The sequence below is a fragment of the Microchirus variegatus genome (genome assembly GCF_963457635.1).
Source record: "Microchirus variegatus genome assembly, chromosome: 9".
Lineage (NCBI taxonomy): Eukaryota > Metazoa > Chordata > Actinopteri > Pleuronectiformes > Soleidae > Microchirus > Microchirus variegatus.
The window spans coordinates 18908922-18924798 of NC_139810.1; the positions used below are offsets into that span (position 1 = coordinate 18908922).

A 15877-nucleotide genomic window follows, 5' to 3' on the forward strand; every position below is an offset into this window, starting at 1 on the left:
CTCAGTCATCCACTTTCTGTTGCACTGGAGCAACAGCAAAAACAGAACCAGCAGTCAACACTTTGTGAGAGAAGGGAGGAGAGAGTGAGGAGAAAGGGAGTTTTCTCTTTTATTTATTTTTTTCTAGTCTAAAAAAAAAAAAAAAAAAAGGGATAATTTCTAAGAATGGTTAGATTTTTTTGTACCACGTACACTCAATACAAAACCCACAGATGCACATTGAAACTGAAGCTTACAATAGGCTACATTTGTGGCTGCAATTAGCTGTAACACAACACAGAGAAAATCCCATAACATGGCATTGGTAACCAGCACACAGCTGACTCATGTTGTCAAACCTGCCAAGTCTGTGGTAGTTAAATACCAAGAAATAATGTGGCAAACTAATTCTCCGTGTCTGTCCAGTTTTCAGAACCAAACTGCACACAGTAAAACAAACACAGTGACTGACGTTGACTAAGGCAAAGTATTAAGTCAGATATTTGCCTCGGCAAAACAGAGACATGAATAGGACTAAATATGGCATGAATATTAGATTTAACATTCCACCTTGTGGCCAGAAACATAACAGGTGCGGCTTTAAGCTTCGCTGCCTTTTTGGAGATGAGACACAGATGCACTGTCACTCAAGAGTGGTCCAATAAGTCAACACACAGTTCAGTTGTACAGAGTGCCATCAGTTTAATCCGCATTGTCAGTGCAGTATCTAGAGCAGTGTGCAAAAGAGGGCAAAGCCATGCAGTTTGCCACGTGTGAGAACATGTGCAAAGGTGTAAGTAAATGTAAAAAAAAAAAATACTGTATGTCAGACCTAAGTGCCACCCACACGGCCTCCCTCATCCTGCCACGGTGGCTTTCAACGGCCTGTCTGCTAACCATTGCTGGGAAACACCTTCTTAGCATCAAACACAGTAGCATCACATGCAATAAGGAGCTAGTCCCAGCAGCAGGTGCAGTAGTGCTATACTTAACAGCATGGGCGATGCACGCAGGAAAGAAGTTACCCCACTGGTCCATCTGACACACAGAGTCTGGGGTGAGAATGTGTGTGCCGTGTGCTCGCAGCGTGTGTCCATACATCACGTGCATGTCCCTTTGTGAGTCTATGTCAGTGAGGTTTCTTTGGTAGTAGCAGCGGATGAGAGCATAAGCCACTTTCAACTGACTGGGGTAAACAGCAATGAGAGAAGATAAAGGGCAGAGTGAATGTCACATTACCCCAGACCTTTGCCTGTGCTCACCGCAGCATCAGATAACTGCAGCAGGAGGGAAAAAAAAAAAAAAAAAAGTCTGGTTTCCTCTAGCATATAATTGGTTATCTTATTGCAATCTACTGCTCTCTTGCATCTGCACAGAATAAAGCATGGAAGAGTGAAGAAAGAGAAAGAAAAAAAAAAAGACTGAAGTTTGACTGTTCTGGCAGCTACTAAAATAAACCATTATGTGCACACATCACTATATTTACATGGGTGTGTTCTTTGGTGAGAGAAAAACTGGGGAGGTTTATGTACAACGTTTGTTTCGCTTGGGTTTCACAAACACGGCATGGACTTCAACAGGATATACAGTTATGGAGAGTGGGAATGAGTTATTGTAATTGTTAAACTACTGATGCTGATAATCAGGTCATGGTGTGTTTACTTCCAAACAGCAAATAATTATAGCAGTATATTAGCAGACATGAACACAAGGTTTTATAGTTTAGTTAACAGGGAGGGAAGTGTACAACATCATTATTATTAACAATATCTCACCATGCAATAGATCACATCATGCAAGTGATCGTGAGTGCAGTATTCACAAAATATATGATGTTTTCAGGAAGCAGCATTGCATCCTACATCTTTGTACGATATGGATGTTGCCATGAGAGAATGTGTTATAATGTGTTTCTTCTCTCTGAGAGAAGAGTTCTACAGTAATTTATTTACGACACGGTTCAAGAATAATTCTATATATATGTCAAAAGGTGCTTTAAGATTCAGACTTAATTTGTTTCTATAATTGCCCACACAGTGTGACCAGATGGTAACAGCTACTAGGCGTATTTCGCACCTTAACATGTTTTCACATATCATTCATTGCTACTACAAAGAAAGTCTTGAAATCAACTGCAATTTCCAGTAAGTGCGTTTGGTTTCGACTCCGAATAAATGCGCTATGTGAGGTGGAATACGTCCTATAAAATAATGAGATATTCATAATGTGTCATTGCGTGTGAGAAATAAGCACAGGATGTGGATGTGTTTTCTCATGAGTTCAAGTACATACTCTCTTTTTTAGCAGTTAAGCGGTTTAGCTTAGTTTGGGGGGAGCCTTGAAACATAATCGGGCCACGGTCAGTACCTTGAGGTGCACCTTTCCAAACCAATTGGCTAAAATGAATGGGGGAGGTTATTGTTAAGAAATTAGGGGCTTGGCTACTGTATCTCACCACAGCAATGGGCAGTCTTTTCCTAGCTGGGTTGATTCCTGGAGTGGAGGCAGTGTGGAGCCTAACCACTCGTTCACCCACACTGTACCGGGCCTGTGGTTAGAGAGAGAGAGAGAGAGAGACACACAGAAGAGACAGAGAAGACAAAAGTAGGGAAGGAAACGAGATGGAGGGGCTTTAGTTTGTGAGGTACAAGCAGGGCATTTGTATAAGAACATGTCAAGGACCACACCACCCCACACCCCCCCACATGAACCTTTCCCTCCTTTCCCCTCAACCGACAGCACTCCTCTTCTCCTCCTCATCCACAGCACACGCATTCAGGGGGAGGAGTAGTGACATGAGACTTACACAGTGACTCTACGCAGCGCCGCGCTAGGGGAAGAATGGAGGTTAATGAGCTGACATCCCCTCCACCCTGAACACGCCTCCTCCCCATGCCCACCTCCCTTCTCTCTTACACACACTGACAAGCATATACACAAACCCCCTACAAGACAGTGGGGCTCAGTGTTGGCACCGAGCCAAGGATCTGAAGACTAAAAGAGTATCATGGAGCAACGAGTGGATTTCTTATCCACTAACTAATGTAACCAAGAGTGCATTACATGATAAAGTTTGATAAAATATAAAAAATATTTGAGTGTTGGATCTTTTAACCTACTGGTGGTGGATTGAGTGTATGAAATGTGTTTTAATGTTTTGCACTAAACAGATTTTTTTTTTTTTTTTTTTTTTAAAAGGCCAATGGAATCACAAACAGACATGCGGAGGGACCCAAGAGTTAAATGAAGCCAAACCGCAACTGTCAGCATCATATCAAACACTATATAAATATACACAACTGTTGACTTGTTAAGCACAAACAGCTCTTGTGCCCAGACCACAGACCACGGGCTACACAAATAATGCTATTGTAGTGCATGCAGCACTGTGACTAACCTTCAAATGCTCACCAATTTCTTGGTTGTCACGTGGTGATGCGAGGGTGTACAAGACGTTCAATTAAACCTCTATGGTCTTAAGAGTTGCATCACCGGAAAACCGACATGTAAAGGTGACAAAGTCTCACAGATGAGAGCTAAAGCATGCACAGGTGTCAGTGAAAGCACATGAGAGTGCAAAGACAATAGGTGTCCAGTGTTTCTGCAGGTACGAAAACTCCCCGAAATGCACGTTCATGTAAACAAAGAACATTTGCATGAGCTTATCGGGGGTAAAATAAACATTTGTAGGACATGAGGCAGATGTACTGCATTTGTTAGTGATAGTGATACTAAGACTGCTGGAGTTTTATCTATGTACTTTCACTGAGCACTTTATTTGAAACACCCACATAGTGTAGAAGTCTCCCTTTGCTCTTGAAAAAACAGCCTCTTTTTTGGTTTAAGTTGGACTTATTCATTTAAAAATCTGTTATGTATCAACATGAATCCATCACAAGATGCAGATTCATGCCGACAATCTCCTGTTGGACCATATCTCAAAGGTTTTCTGCTAGTTTCAGATCGGGTGATTGGGGCGAGTCGACTAGATTTCATGGGACTCATGTTAGTGAAACCATATCTGAGGTGACTTCTGCTTTGTGACACGGCGGTGGCATTCAAACGATGATTGATCGGTACTGAGAATCTCTAAGTGTGCCAACGCTCACTTCTGCTCACCACAGCTGTAACAAGTGGTTACCCGAGTAACAGCAGCCTTTCCGTCAGCTTGAAGCAGTCAACCATTATCCTCTGACCTCTCTCAATAAGGTGTTTTCCTCCAAAGAGCTAATACTAAGTGGATATATATATATATATTTTCCCCAATAAGTAAAAGTCTAGGTTTTGTAGCTGTTGTTCCAGGCCAGAGAAATAACACATGGTAATTATATATGGTATGAAAAACAATTACACACACATGCTATGCTAATGTGCCTTCATTACCGCAAAAAAAGAGTGTAAAAATGTAAAATTCCATGGAGAGAAATAACAACCTTTACAAAAAGCAGAAATACAATTGATAATGGTGCAGAAAAAAAAAACACTTTTGCAGAATCTAAAAACAGTGGACGATGGATTGTTATTCATTAGCGTTCACTGTGAGTCTTTTGGGTGAGTAATTTATGGGCAGGCGTGTACATTTTTAATATTCTTAAAGTGAAAAGCCCCAAGAACACAAACTCCATAAAATAATAACAGACATTTCACCTTAGCACTATCTGAGCCTCTCAATTATTTACCACTAATGAATTGCCTCGGGAAATATTCTTCCCAAGTACAATATGAACCATCCCAGAGAGGCTGAATCGGCTCGCTCAAATACTTAGCTACATTTACTCAATTATACTCACTGTCCCTTATATGGAAGAGGCAGGGATGTACATATTGTCTTCACTTTGTTCCACATGCTCAGACTGGTGCTTCCAAAGAATTTAGTGACTGATTAATAAAATGTCATTGAATACGCGGTGATGTTTTGTCAGTTGTGTGTGTCTGTGCTGCTGCTGGTTACAGTGAGAGGACGCATGCTGCCTTGTTAATAACATAACAGTGTTGCAGGTCAGTTGCCATGAATCCGCCAGCCAGACTTTGCCCTGTGCAGCCAAACATGCCACCTGAAACACCTCGTCACCACATCACTGAAAAGCCTTAAGGAAGCCTGAGGCTCATCCATTCCCCGGGACAGGTTATCAACAGGTTTAAAAAAGGCAGAGGGCAGAGAGACGACAATATTACAGTCATGTTAACACAATATCAATGTGGAAGTAAAAAGCTATTATCCAGCATCTTTACTCCCAACACAAACAGAGAGAAAGAGGCCACAGTCGCCTATCGATACTTCAAACTCTCAGCTAATGCAGGGAACTGTAGAAAAACTTTCAGTTTATAAACCCATCACCTTAGTGAATGTTAATACATTATGTGATCTCTTAACTTCCTCTAAAAGTGTTCATATGCTATTCAACTAACTCAACTTCCTCTCTTCCAAAAATAAACAAAAAAACCAAACCAGATAATGCAAATGCATCATTTGATACACATGCAACTTATTTTTAATACATTTAATAGCATTTTAACGTCGGAAAATATATATGCTGTCATGTTCCAACGAAGCGTAACTATGGGTTGTATGCAGGAATTATGACCCATAGGTACGTTTTTGTTTTGTTTTTAAATAGACGCCCCTAGTGGTGGTATAAATAACAGCAATCTAGAGGACCTGGTACCTTGGGTGCGTTGTGATTAATAGCTTCGATAAGGTTTCCACTGGCAGTTCTCTTAGTGGTTAAAGAAGTTGTACTTTGAAATGACCAACATGGGTTCAACTGCCCCCTTAGACAAGATACTTCCTAACCCTGTCTTGTTTTTTGTTTTTTTGCCCTAACTTTAACCTCATACCTATGGGACATATGGGGTTGGGCTTATAGTTACGTTCCAGTTTGAGGACTTGTTGTTCCAGATACCTGTGAAAACATGACAAGGGCTGAATAGTTGGACGACATATTTACTTTTACTTCATTGTAAAGCTATACAGTATTATGAGCCACCAGCACAAAGTATAAGAGTAATTCAAGCACTTTAACCCTGCAACTCCGAGCTTCTTTTTCAGCGTTATACGTTAGTGTGCTCGAGCATGTGCGAGTGTTTATAAATGCGCATATTTTATATCCGCAGTCCACTCGAAAGCAACAGAATGAGCTTTCAGCTTTATTCATGGGCTCGACATTGTTATTACGACTCAGTCAGAAAATTTCGAGAACGAGCCTTCCACAGAGGAGTCAAGGCCTTCCGTCGTATATCTGATGTAATCATCAGTCTTGGGCAGTAACTACACTAGAAAGAAAGTAAAATGCAAGAGGTTCCTTGTTCCTAGACAGCTGGTGGTTCAAGGTCTTATCAGGTAATAAAACGCAGGAGGGAAGGGAGAGGGATGGAAAGAAAACATATACTAATTTTATTTCAACTGCTTTAGGAATTAAGGCTCAAGGCTTAAAAAACCTGCATTAAAATAATCCTCCATTTGCATGTTTTATCTCACAAAGGAAGCTCCCATAGACACACATACACACCAACCCCCATCCTCCCTCTCCTTCTTCCCCTCCCCCATTCTGGGTGAGCACACACCCCCACACACTCATACACACGCCACATATACACACAGTCATCATTAAACACACACAAACACACACACACACACACACACACATTGAGATCAACCTGCTGCCATCTGCTCCACGCTCGCTGTACAATCCTCGTAGAATACATTATTCACTAGAATACATCACATCACATTCCCTCAATGTCACAGCCTTGTGCTGGAGAAGAGTGAGAAAGAGGATGGAGGATCGCAAAGAGCAAAACAGCTATTGTACTCTGACGAGAGGGGAAGAGAGAGCGAGAGAGAGAGAGGGGGGGGGATGTTAAATTGTACAACGGCAGAGTAAATTAAAGAGAGTTTCATTTGGCTTTTAGGTGAAACAAGGCTGTCAGCAAAAGTTGCTCCACTTGCAGCCACCAGGCTAGATTAAAAGTCCTGACAAGTAGGTATTGTGTGAAAGTGAAGTGACCGAGAGAGCAAACTTGGCAGGACATAACAGAGCAACGTTTATTTATCAAGGGCTTTTTTCTTTTTCTTCATCGTCTCAGTGTTATCAAGAATTAAAGGATAAGGCTTCCATATGTTCGATAGTTAAATGTCTGTTGAAAGAAAAAAAAAATAAATAATAATAACTGTTTGGTCCATAAAATGTCAGAAAATGTTGACCAGTGTCATACCTGGAAAGGATGATGTTCTCAAATGTCTTGTTTTGTCCAAAATCCCCCAAATAATTCAGTTTGAATGATTTCTTTGTTATATGGAGCAAAGAAACTACATGATATCAAACGATAATCGATTAATCGAGGAATTGTTTTGGCCCGTTTTTTTTTTTTTATTCTATTTTAATGTAAAATCATTGATCCAGATGGATCCTGGCATTTTAACACTTTTTACTCCTCATTCTTTGTAATTGTGTATTGTATGTTTGGGTAACATCGTCTGGAGTGGTTCCCTCACCTGTGGTTCTCTCTAAGGTTTCTACCTTTTTCTTTTTCCCTCTTATAAGGGTTTTTCACCTGGTAGTTTTTCCTTACTCTGGTCGAGGGTCTAAGGACAGAGGATGTTACCAAGCCTGTGAAGCCCCTTGAGACAAACTGTGTTTTGTAATTGTGGGCTATATAAATAAAAATCTATTTGATTTGATTTGAACGTTGTTTTCAAAAAAAAATAAACGCTTGGAATAAATCTGCTCAGCACCAAACGGCCGACAGACAAAATTAGCAGCTGGTGACAATGTGGAGCAGTTAAAGAGATGTTTATTTTTCTCCACAAGTATTTGGAATGAAAGACAGACTAAGAAACAAACCAACACTGAAGTTTCCTTCACCCGGTGATGTTTGCTGATGGTGATGATTTACAGCAGCACTAACATGACTATCTGGCTTAATGTTTTCACAGCTTTTTGGGGACTAATGAAGGTCTATAGCACAGAGGAATGATCCGTCATGTCAGGCTTTGTCTACAGAGGTAATGTTACTCCCATCATTATATTGTCACTTGTTGTATTTTTTCTCTTTTCCTTGTTGACAAAAGCTACAATAAAAACAACATGCCCCCAGTCTTATCATTTGTTAATACTGTAGCAATACTTTTTTTTTAACTGCCAGTTTTAATGCTGTTGTCATTTAGTGTACGTATTATTTACTTTAATTGATAAATGAAAAAAATTAAATATAGATCACTTCTTGGATTGTTGACATGTTTAACTCTGCTGCTGGCATTTGTTGTGAGCAGATGTGTGCATGTGTGTGTTGTGTGTCAGCGTCACCATTGTGCGGTCACAGAGCAGAGGGAGTGAACAGCTGGCAGGCCCACACTTGACTACATATTGACCTGCTTTGCATTCACCTGTTATTCAGGCGAACCTAATGTTTCTACTTGGCTCTGCTGCAGCTGAGTTGCAATTAACTTCAATGTGAGTGCAAGGCAAGCAAGTCTTAAGCAATTTGTCAAAGTAGTATCTTTTTTTTTCCCCACTCTCCGAACTTTGCTAAATGTCATTCCAACTAATCCTCTGAAATTGATGGTTTTCTTCTCTCTCTTTTTTTTTTTTTACCCCAATTTTCACACTTTGTAGAAAAGTGAAGAAAGTTTTGCAGCAAATGACTTCTAACCTGAGACTTCTTCTCACATTGACTGTACCTGCAAATAAATTCACACACTGCTACAAACCCTTAGCGCACGTTATCTCCTGACTGCAGGTAATTAGCCTTTGAATATGTCACCTTCCTGTCTAAACACATATTTGAATGGGAGCGAGCATTGGTGCGTCATGCACTTCCCTTCTCTCCTCTGCGCTCCTCCTCTTCACCTCCTCTTGTGTTTTTTTTCCCACCCTCCATTGCACCCCTCCCTCCTCTTTTTCCCAGATGCGCTCTCTGCTCTTGTCTGTGTTTGGGCTGCGACTGCAAGGGGTCACTGTCTGCCTTGTTCTCACACATGAAAACACTGGGCATATTTGATGTCGTAGTTGTGTGTCTGTGTGTGTGTGTGCACAAGACAGGGACAGCATACAGTTGTCTGTGGATTACTGTATGAATGAGTGTGTGTATGTGTAATAGTGTCAAAAGAGTGTGTATCACTGTGCGAATTAATCCTAATGTCTTTGCGGTAGCGCCTAAGCGCTTTTCTCACTGTGCGTTTCAGTGTGTCTTTGTATGTGTGTGTGTGTGTGTGTGTGTGTGTGTGTGTGTGTGTGTGTGTGTGTGTGTGTGTGTGTGTGTGTGTGTGTGTGTGTGCGTGTGCGCGCCTTGCAAGCTCAGTGCCAGGTCTCTCTAATGAGTCTGTCAGGCGCTTTTAGTAACGACGTGCTCCCCTGGCTCACCGCACTCCTACAGACACACTGTGATTAGCCGGGCCAACGGCACGCCACCGGGCCAGATTAAACACTCACCATGCCGCCAGGGAACACACACACACACACACACAGACACACTCATGCTCACACATGCACGGACACACACACACACACACACAGAGCACACATTTGAACAAGCACTACACGTCGTACAAGCACCACACTCGCGGAGATGTAGTTAGACACACAGTTTTATCATCACTGTGTGTGTGTGTGTGTGTGTGTGTGTGTGTGTGTGCGTGCGTGCGTGCGTGTGTGTGTGTGTTAGCCTTCTCTGCTACAGTATTTGCGCCCCAGAGCCAGGTATTGATGGAAAAAAAAAACATGTACCTATGGCACAGGCAAGGGGAAAAAAAAGGATGCTAATATTTCATTAATCTATCCGCCTTTATTGAATTCCTGGTTGGCGATAATCTTGAACATCACTCAGAATTAAGGCCAGCCCTTCTGGCTCCAACAGCTTTCAACATCTTCATTAAAGCAACATGATTCACTAATTACAGGTAATTACCCTTTAATCAGGAGCCCTGATGAATGAGCAGATATACAGAGAAGGGGGCAGGCCTGGGGACAAGTCGTTTTTCATTCCTCAAGCACTACGAGTGGATTCTGATTGAGCGTTTACAGGCCTGACCGTTACAGATCCTTGTGACGACTGAGCTCAGACATGACGGTCTGGATACAGATTCACTGCTTTGACCAGCACTTAAGCAGAAGGACAAATGTTTCCAGAACCACATGTGCTTTGTAACTTTCTATTTCCTGCTCTTTGTTGAGGCCTGTGAGGGGGCCAGCAAGGAGACAACAAAAGACACAACTACAAACCGTTAAAGGACATAGTGCATTGCATTGCACAGATGATCATTCGTTGTACTGGAATGATATAATGTCTGCCCACTCAACAGATCACCTCTAGACCCTTTTTCAACTGACTCTGTCTTGAGAACAAGTTCTGTTTTAGATTATTCTGTAACAACACAATTCACAGAATAAAACAGACAGAAGATTGGACCAATCTCAGCTGACATAGGGCGATAGGCGGGGTCACACCCTGGACAGTTCTCCAGTCCATCGCAGGGCCACATGCAGAGACAAACCTCCATTCAACCATTCACTCTCAGACCTATGGTCAATTTAGAGTGATCAATTGATCTTATTCAATTGATCCATATTGCATGTTTTTGGACTGTGGGAGGAAACCGGAGAACCCGGAGTAAACACACAAACATGCAAACTCCATGCAGAAAGGCCCTTGTTCCAACCCAGGTCTTCTTGCTGCAAAGGCAAGAGTGCTAACCACTACACCACCCGTGCTGCCCGCACTGGGATTCACATTATATAGATTGAAGATTTTTGTGTTTCCAGGTAATCAATGGTGGTGTTTTTTATAGATTTAAAGGTCCCATATCATACCCTATTTCTCCAAGTTAAACTAGTTAACTGGTGTCCTAATGAACAAGCACAGCAGTTCAATCACCCTGCCAAAACAGCCCTGTTCAGAACGCTCTGTTCAGTAGTATCTCTTTAGGTCCACCTTAAAAAAAAAAAACAAACAAAAAAAAAACTTAAGGGACAGGAAATGACATCAGCCACAGAGGCTACTGAGAGCTAACAGCAGTTAGCATTTGGAAAAGTGATCATTTGCAGGCTCTAGCAGGGACATTGTTTTCATGTATCCGCTGGACAGATAAATCCTCTGAGACTGGATGTTTGTGTAGAACTCTGTGCTGCACTGTGGAGCCAAGAATAGAACTTTTCATGGACTTCCGGTTTTCGGATACTGTTGCCGTCACCAGCACTCTCGCGTGTTTTACGGACAAAGCAGAGCTCCGCGAGACAACAATTCCAGGAATTTAGCACATTGTGACGTCCCAATGAGTGCGGAAGTCAACATCATGTGTTTCATCTCCTGTACTTAGACTGAGGAGGACAACTAAAAAATGAGTGAGTCATTTTTTCACACTTTGACGACTGATAAGACCTCCAGAGTCCCAAATATAAGGATTTAAATGATTAAAAAGTTGGTTTTGCATAATATGGGACCTTTAATATGCGTACAATGCAGTTTGGTATGAAAATGTTGTTGTTTTGTCCTGGCTGATATCCATCCCGAAAAAAGGCTTCATCAAACATGCCATGACGACTATAAAAGAACAACACGTGTGGGTGTTTCCCGGGTCAACTGGGAAATACTGTGTTAAGAATGGAGATTTAGTACATAAGGTTGTAATGGGTTAACTCTTCAGGTAGGCGGTTTAACTGTTCAGGTGTAGGAGGTGCAGACTGTTAACATCTAAAAGCTGCCGTGTTTATTGTTCCTTTCTTGTTAAACGAGGGGGGGAAAAGATAATTTTGTGTGTATGAAAATGAGATTGATTTAACAACTTTCCAACATTTAACACTAAAGTTTCTTATCTCTGGAAAAAAAAAAGAAGCTCCAACAAGAAGAAGACAGCATGCACCAATTTCCACCTTTTTCTTCGTTGTCTCTCGTGCCAAGTGGCCTATTTTTACACCTCCATGTGGCATCTCAGGGTTTTTCTTGTAACCACCACATTTCCTGTTATCAGTGTGTGGGTACACTGATACTGTGCAGCACAGTTACTGAAAAGGTCCTGACACTTGTCTCTCTAACTGTCTCTCTTTCAGATGCGGTCACAGATCTTTGTCTTGATGTCCAAGGTGATTTAGCCTCGACAGCTTCCTTTTCTTTTACACCTTTACAGTTCATGAATTAAAACACTATTTCCATGTATGCGATGTCTAGTCTACATTCAGTGAAGTGGAGATATTTGGCCAACGTTTTAGAAACGTTTCTTTGTTCATTTTCCTCTGGTTATTTACCTTTAATTTGGGGTACCTGGGATTAGAATATTTACACAAAAAGCCCTTAGAATTGTTTAGAATATACTTATTTCATTATATATATTTTGTTTGCCCTAACAGCAACCCGCCTCCCGCCTCCAACCCAGGCTCATACTGTAAATTATATTTATCATAATGCCATTTATCCCAACTAAACACTGTGCCTTTTGTCTGGCTGAAATGTGCAGAATGTGATATATACAGTACTGTGTGGCACAGTGGAGTAATTGTTTTTGTCCCTAAAAGTAAAGCACTTGCCAGTAAAGTTGGGAGAGAAAAAGAATATGTGCAGGATTTATGTTTTTCAGCAGCATTAAATTCCTTTATATATCAACAATGAAACAATTGCAAATTAGGGATGCACATTATTATCTACAGATATTGACTTTAAAATGTATTATCAGATATCAGCAAATGCGATGATTACAGTGGGCTGAAAAAGCTGCTTCTGTGCTAGCGCCCCCTACAGCTGCTATTTTATTTTATGCTAATTTATTTTTGCACAACAAAGATATTGTATCTGCTGCATCATTACATTATGTTTATTTCACTACAGAAGACACTAGAGGTCCAAAAAGGAAAGACATAAGTATTGATATCAGTATCAGTTATCGGTCCAAACACTCTCGATATATCGGCAAAAAAAGTCATGCATCCATAAGAAAGTGAATTTTGACGCTCCCTCGCTGTTCACACCTAACACAATGTGATTAGGCCAAAGTTGAGAGTGAGTCAAATTGACTGGATGCTGGTTCCAAAATAAACATTTGTCAAGTTCTTAAAGGTCCAGAGTGTAAAATTATTAATTTTCATTTGGCAGAAATGATGATAAACTGATTTTAATATGTACTGTTGTATGGAGGAAAAAAAAAATCTCCAACATAAATGTTGCTGAAGTTTACACACTGCACCTTTAAGACAACCCGGTCGTCCGTGAGGACAACGATGCAGATGTACTGTAAATGAGTAAATTGATTTCTGGGAAGTATCTGGGAGTCCATTAAAAAAGGCTCTCTTGTGATTCTGAGCTTTTTGTAGCACTTTGCTTCAATAAACATTAATAACCTTTTTGCCTGCAGGGCTAAACATTATATTATGGCTATGGTTCTCAAAACTGTCCAGAATCAGTTCCAGATGTATACGAGTGAGAAAAATTCTTTTATGAAAGCTAAATATACTTTTGGACTTAAAATGATAAACACTGAAATGCCAATAGACTGCATGAAACTGTTAACTGTCCTCTTTGTACTGCAGCTCTCCTCCAGTGTGATGCACAGTGCCTCTTTTGTTCTGCCACTCATTGCTTATGTTACTGTAGAGCACTAATGCACACAGATCGATAGCATACTTTCCATTTCAACACATTGAGCTGATGTGCAGACACACAGTTGGAATTGATCCTGCACTGTCAACACAAAGTTTTAGGCCTGTATGTCTTGTTCCCGCTGCAGAATAAGAGGCTCCTTAAATAAAAAAAATTAAAAAAAGCTTTCTCCACAACCTCTTTGTAGCTTGACAGTGACATCTACATATTACACACTGAGTAACTGCTTTATGATGTAAGGCGAGGTGGGTGGGAATCATTTTAACAGAGGCACAGAAACTGCACATCAAGATCAAAAACCCGAACATCTGGTCCATTCACATCAATCAAATTCAAAAACCTTCTGTCACTCCTAAATGCCTTCCTTTGCACACTGTAGACATTTTATCATTGCAAGGGGGGAAAAAAAACCATCAAACTGCCTCAAATAAAACTGTTCCCAAACAGCTGTTAAGTCATAATGGCCATAAAACATGTTCATACACAAATAAAACAATTGATATGAGACGTAAAGATAATAAGGACATGTCTCCCTGTGTTAGTGCAGAACAAACAAACCGAGCGAAATCAATTTCCTCCCCTACAGGATGTCCAGCAAGTTTTTACAACCGTGACTGAGAGGTGCAAAAACACCAAGCATGTTTTCGCATATAAGCAAAACTATCAATAAGCACTTCTAACGAGCTCAGAGAGGACAAAGTGCACGCACTAAATATAGTCTGAGACCTTTACTGACTTGAAGACACAAAACAGGAACTGGTTTGTCTCACTCAAACAGCTCATTATGTGCAAAATACTGAGATCACTGATATACAGTGAGATATGGTATGTCAAAACAAATTTTACAGGTGTGATTATACTTATTTTCATGTGTATTATACTAAATACCTTCCTTGGTTAGGTTATGTTGTAACAGGTTGCTGCAGACCAAACACCACATCACAACACATTAATACAACTACTCTTCTTTGACATGGCTGTTTGGATATGACAAAAAAAACATCAGGAAGAATCAGAATACTTTTTTTTTGCAGACATAAATAACACCAAGGTCTTTTCAAATGATGCATTGTAGGAGGAAACACATTTTGTGAATCGCCCAGCTCAAACCATCAGCTTCTGATAAAGCCAAAGATGGAGAGAATCAGGGAGAGTGAGAGCACTAATCTCATTACCTTCTCTTCCTGGCATGAGAGCATATTAATTTCTTTGTCGCAACTGGCAAGAGGGTGAGGGGGGGGGGGGGGGACTCCAAAACAATCAATCGCACATCCCACCATTTCATTTTCCATGTAATTAAATCATTAAATGTTATAAAAACATGTAAACTCCATCAGAGACTTTGAGGCATTTGCATTTTTAATCAGGCAAGATTAATTCTAATGAGCGAGCTGGGCTGAGGCGATGACAGAGCAGACCCATTGTGTGTCTGTCACACTCATTTAATTCTGTCATTATGTCCCATATCCTATTATGATAACTGGCTTTTTATTCTCAATCAACAACCAGACAATGCTATTAAGTCATAATCCCAGACTTGTGCACTTTGAACCTGTAACACCTTTAAAAACACACACACACACACACACAAAAAACAAAACAAAACAGCAGCAGCAGGCTGATAAAAAGAAGGGAAATATAGCAACAGTGCAATGTTCTGGCTTATTCAACCCGACTGCTCGCTCCAAATGAAAAATGACTGTCAAGAAGCTGCGTGCTGACACTTGGCATAGGGTGTAAAGCAAACACATTAGATGGAGGAAATGGGTAGCACCATCTTCCTCCTGCAAAGGTAACTAAGCAGAGAAGACGAATGTGTCCAATGTGTTCTTGCCATTTCCTCTGTCTCCGTCTCTGGGGAGTCACTTGACAAACGAAACCTTTTGAAGAAACCGACACTGCTGCTGTTTAATTGAAAGAAACTGCTGCAAACAAATCGGGGGGAGTTGCAAATAGATTCGATGTCCGGAAACAGCGCGTGTCTCTGACAAAATAAGGTGATGATGTTGCAAACAAGTCAACCCTGCACATGCAGAGCCCCCCCCCCCCCCCCCCCCCCCCAAAAAAAACAACTTATACTGCAATAAATAAAAGTGTTAGGTGCTGAGTTAAACCTCAATGTATGGATTTAATTCAATAAATAAACACATTTATATTATTAAAATAAGCCAACAATCATATTCATTAACTTCAGTCATTTTTTCAAAAACCCAGACAAATTTGTTTATTACCAAATTAAATTACCAGTTGCTGATTTTCCCTAGGAAAAAGACATTCGTATAAATAACTCCAGGAATGTGTCTTTGTTGTTATA

General features: G+C 40.7%; 1 protein-coding gene across 1 annotated transcript in view; it reads right to left on the reverse strand.

The window, feature by feature from the left end:
- The window catches only part of LOC310931336 (TOX high mobility group box family member 2-like), a gene marked incomplete at its 5' end in the record, with an annotated part of 73648 nt that overhangs the window by 41322 nt on the left and 16449 nt on the right, over positions 1 to 15877 (reverse strand). The window contains one exon of the mRNA XM_083894468.1: positions 2435 to 2527. Coding sequence (XP_083750594.1) covers positions 2435 to 2527 — 93 coding nt within the window. The remainder of the gene's footprint in view (positions 1 to 2434; positions 2528 to 15877) is intronic.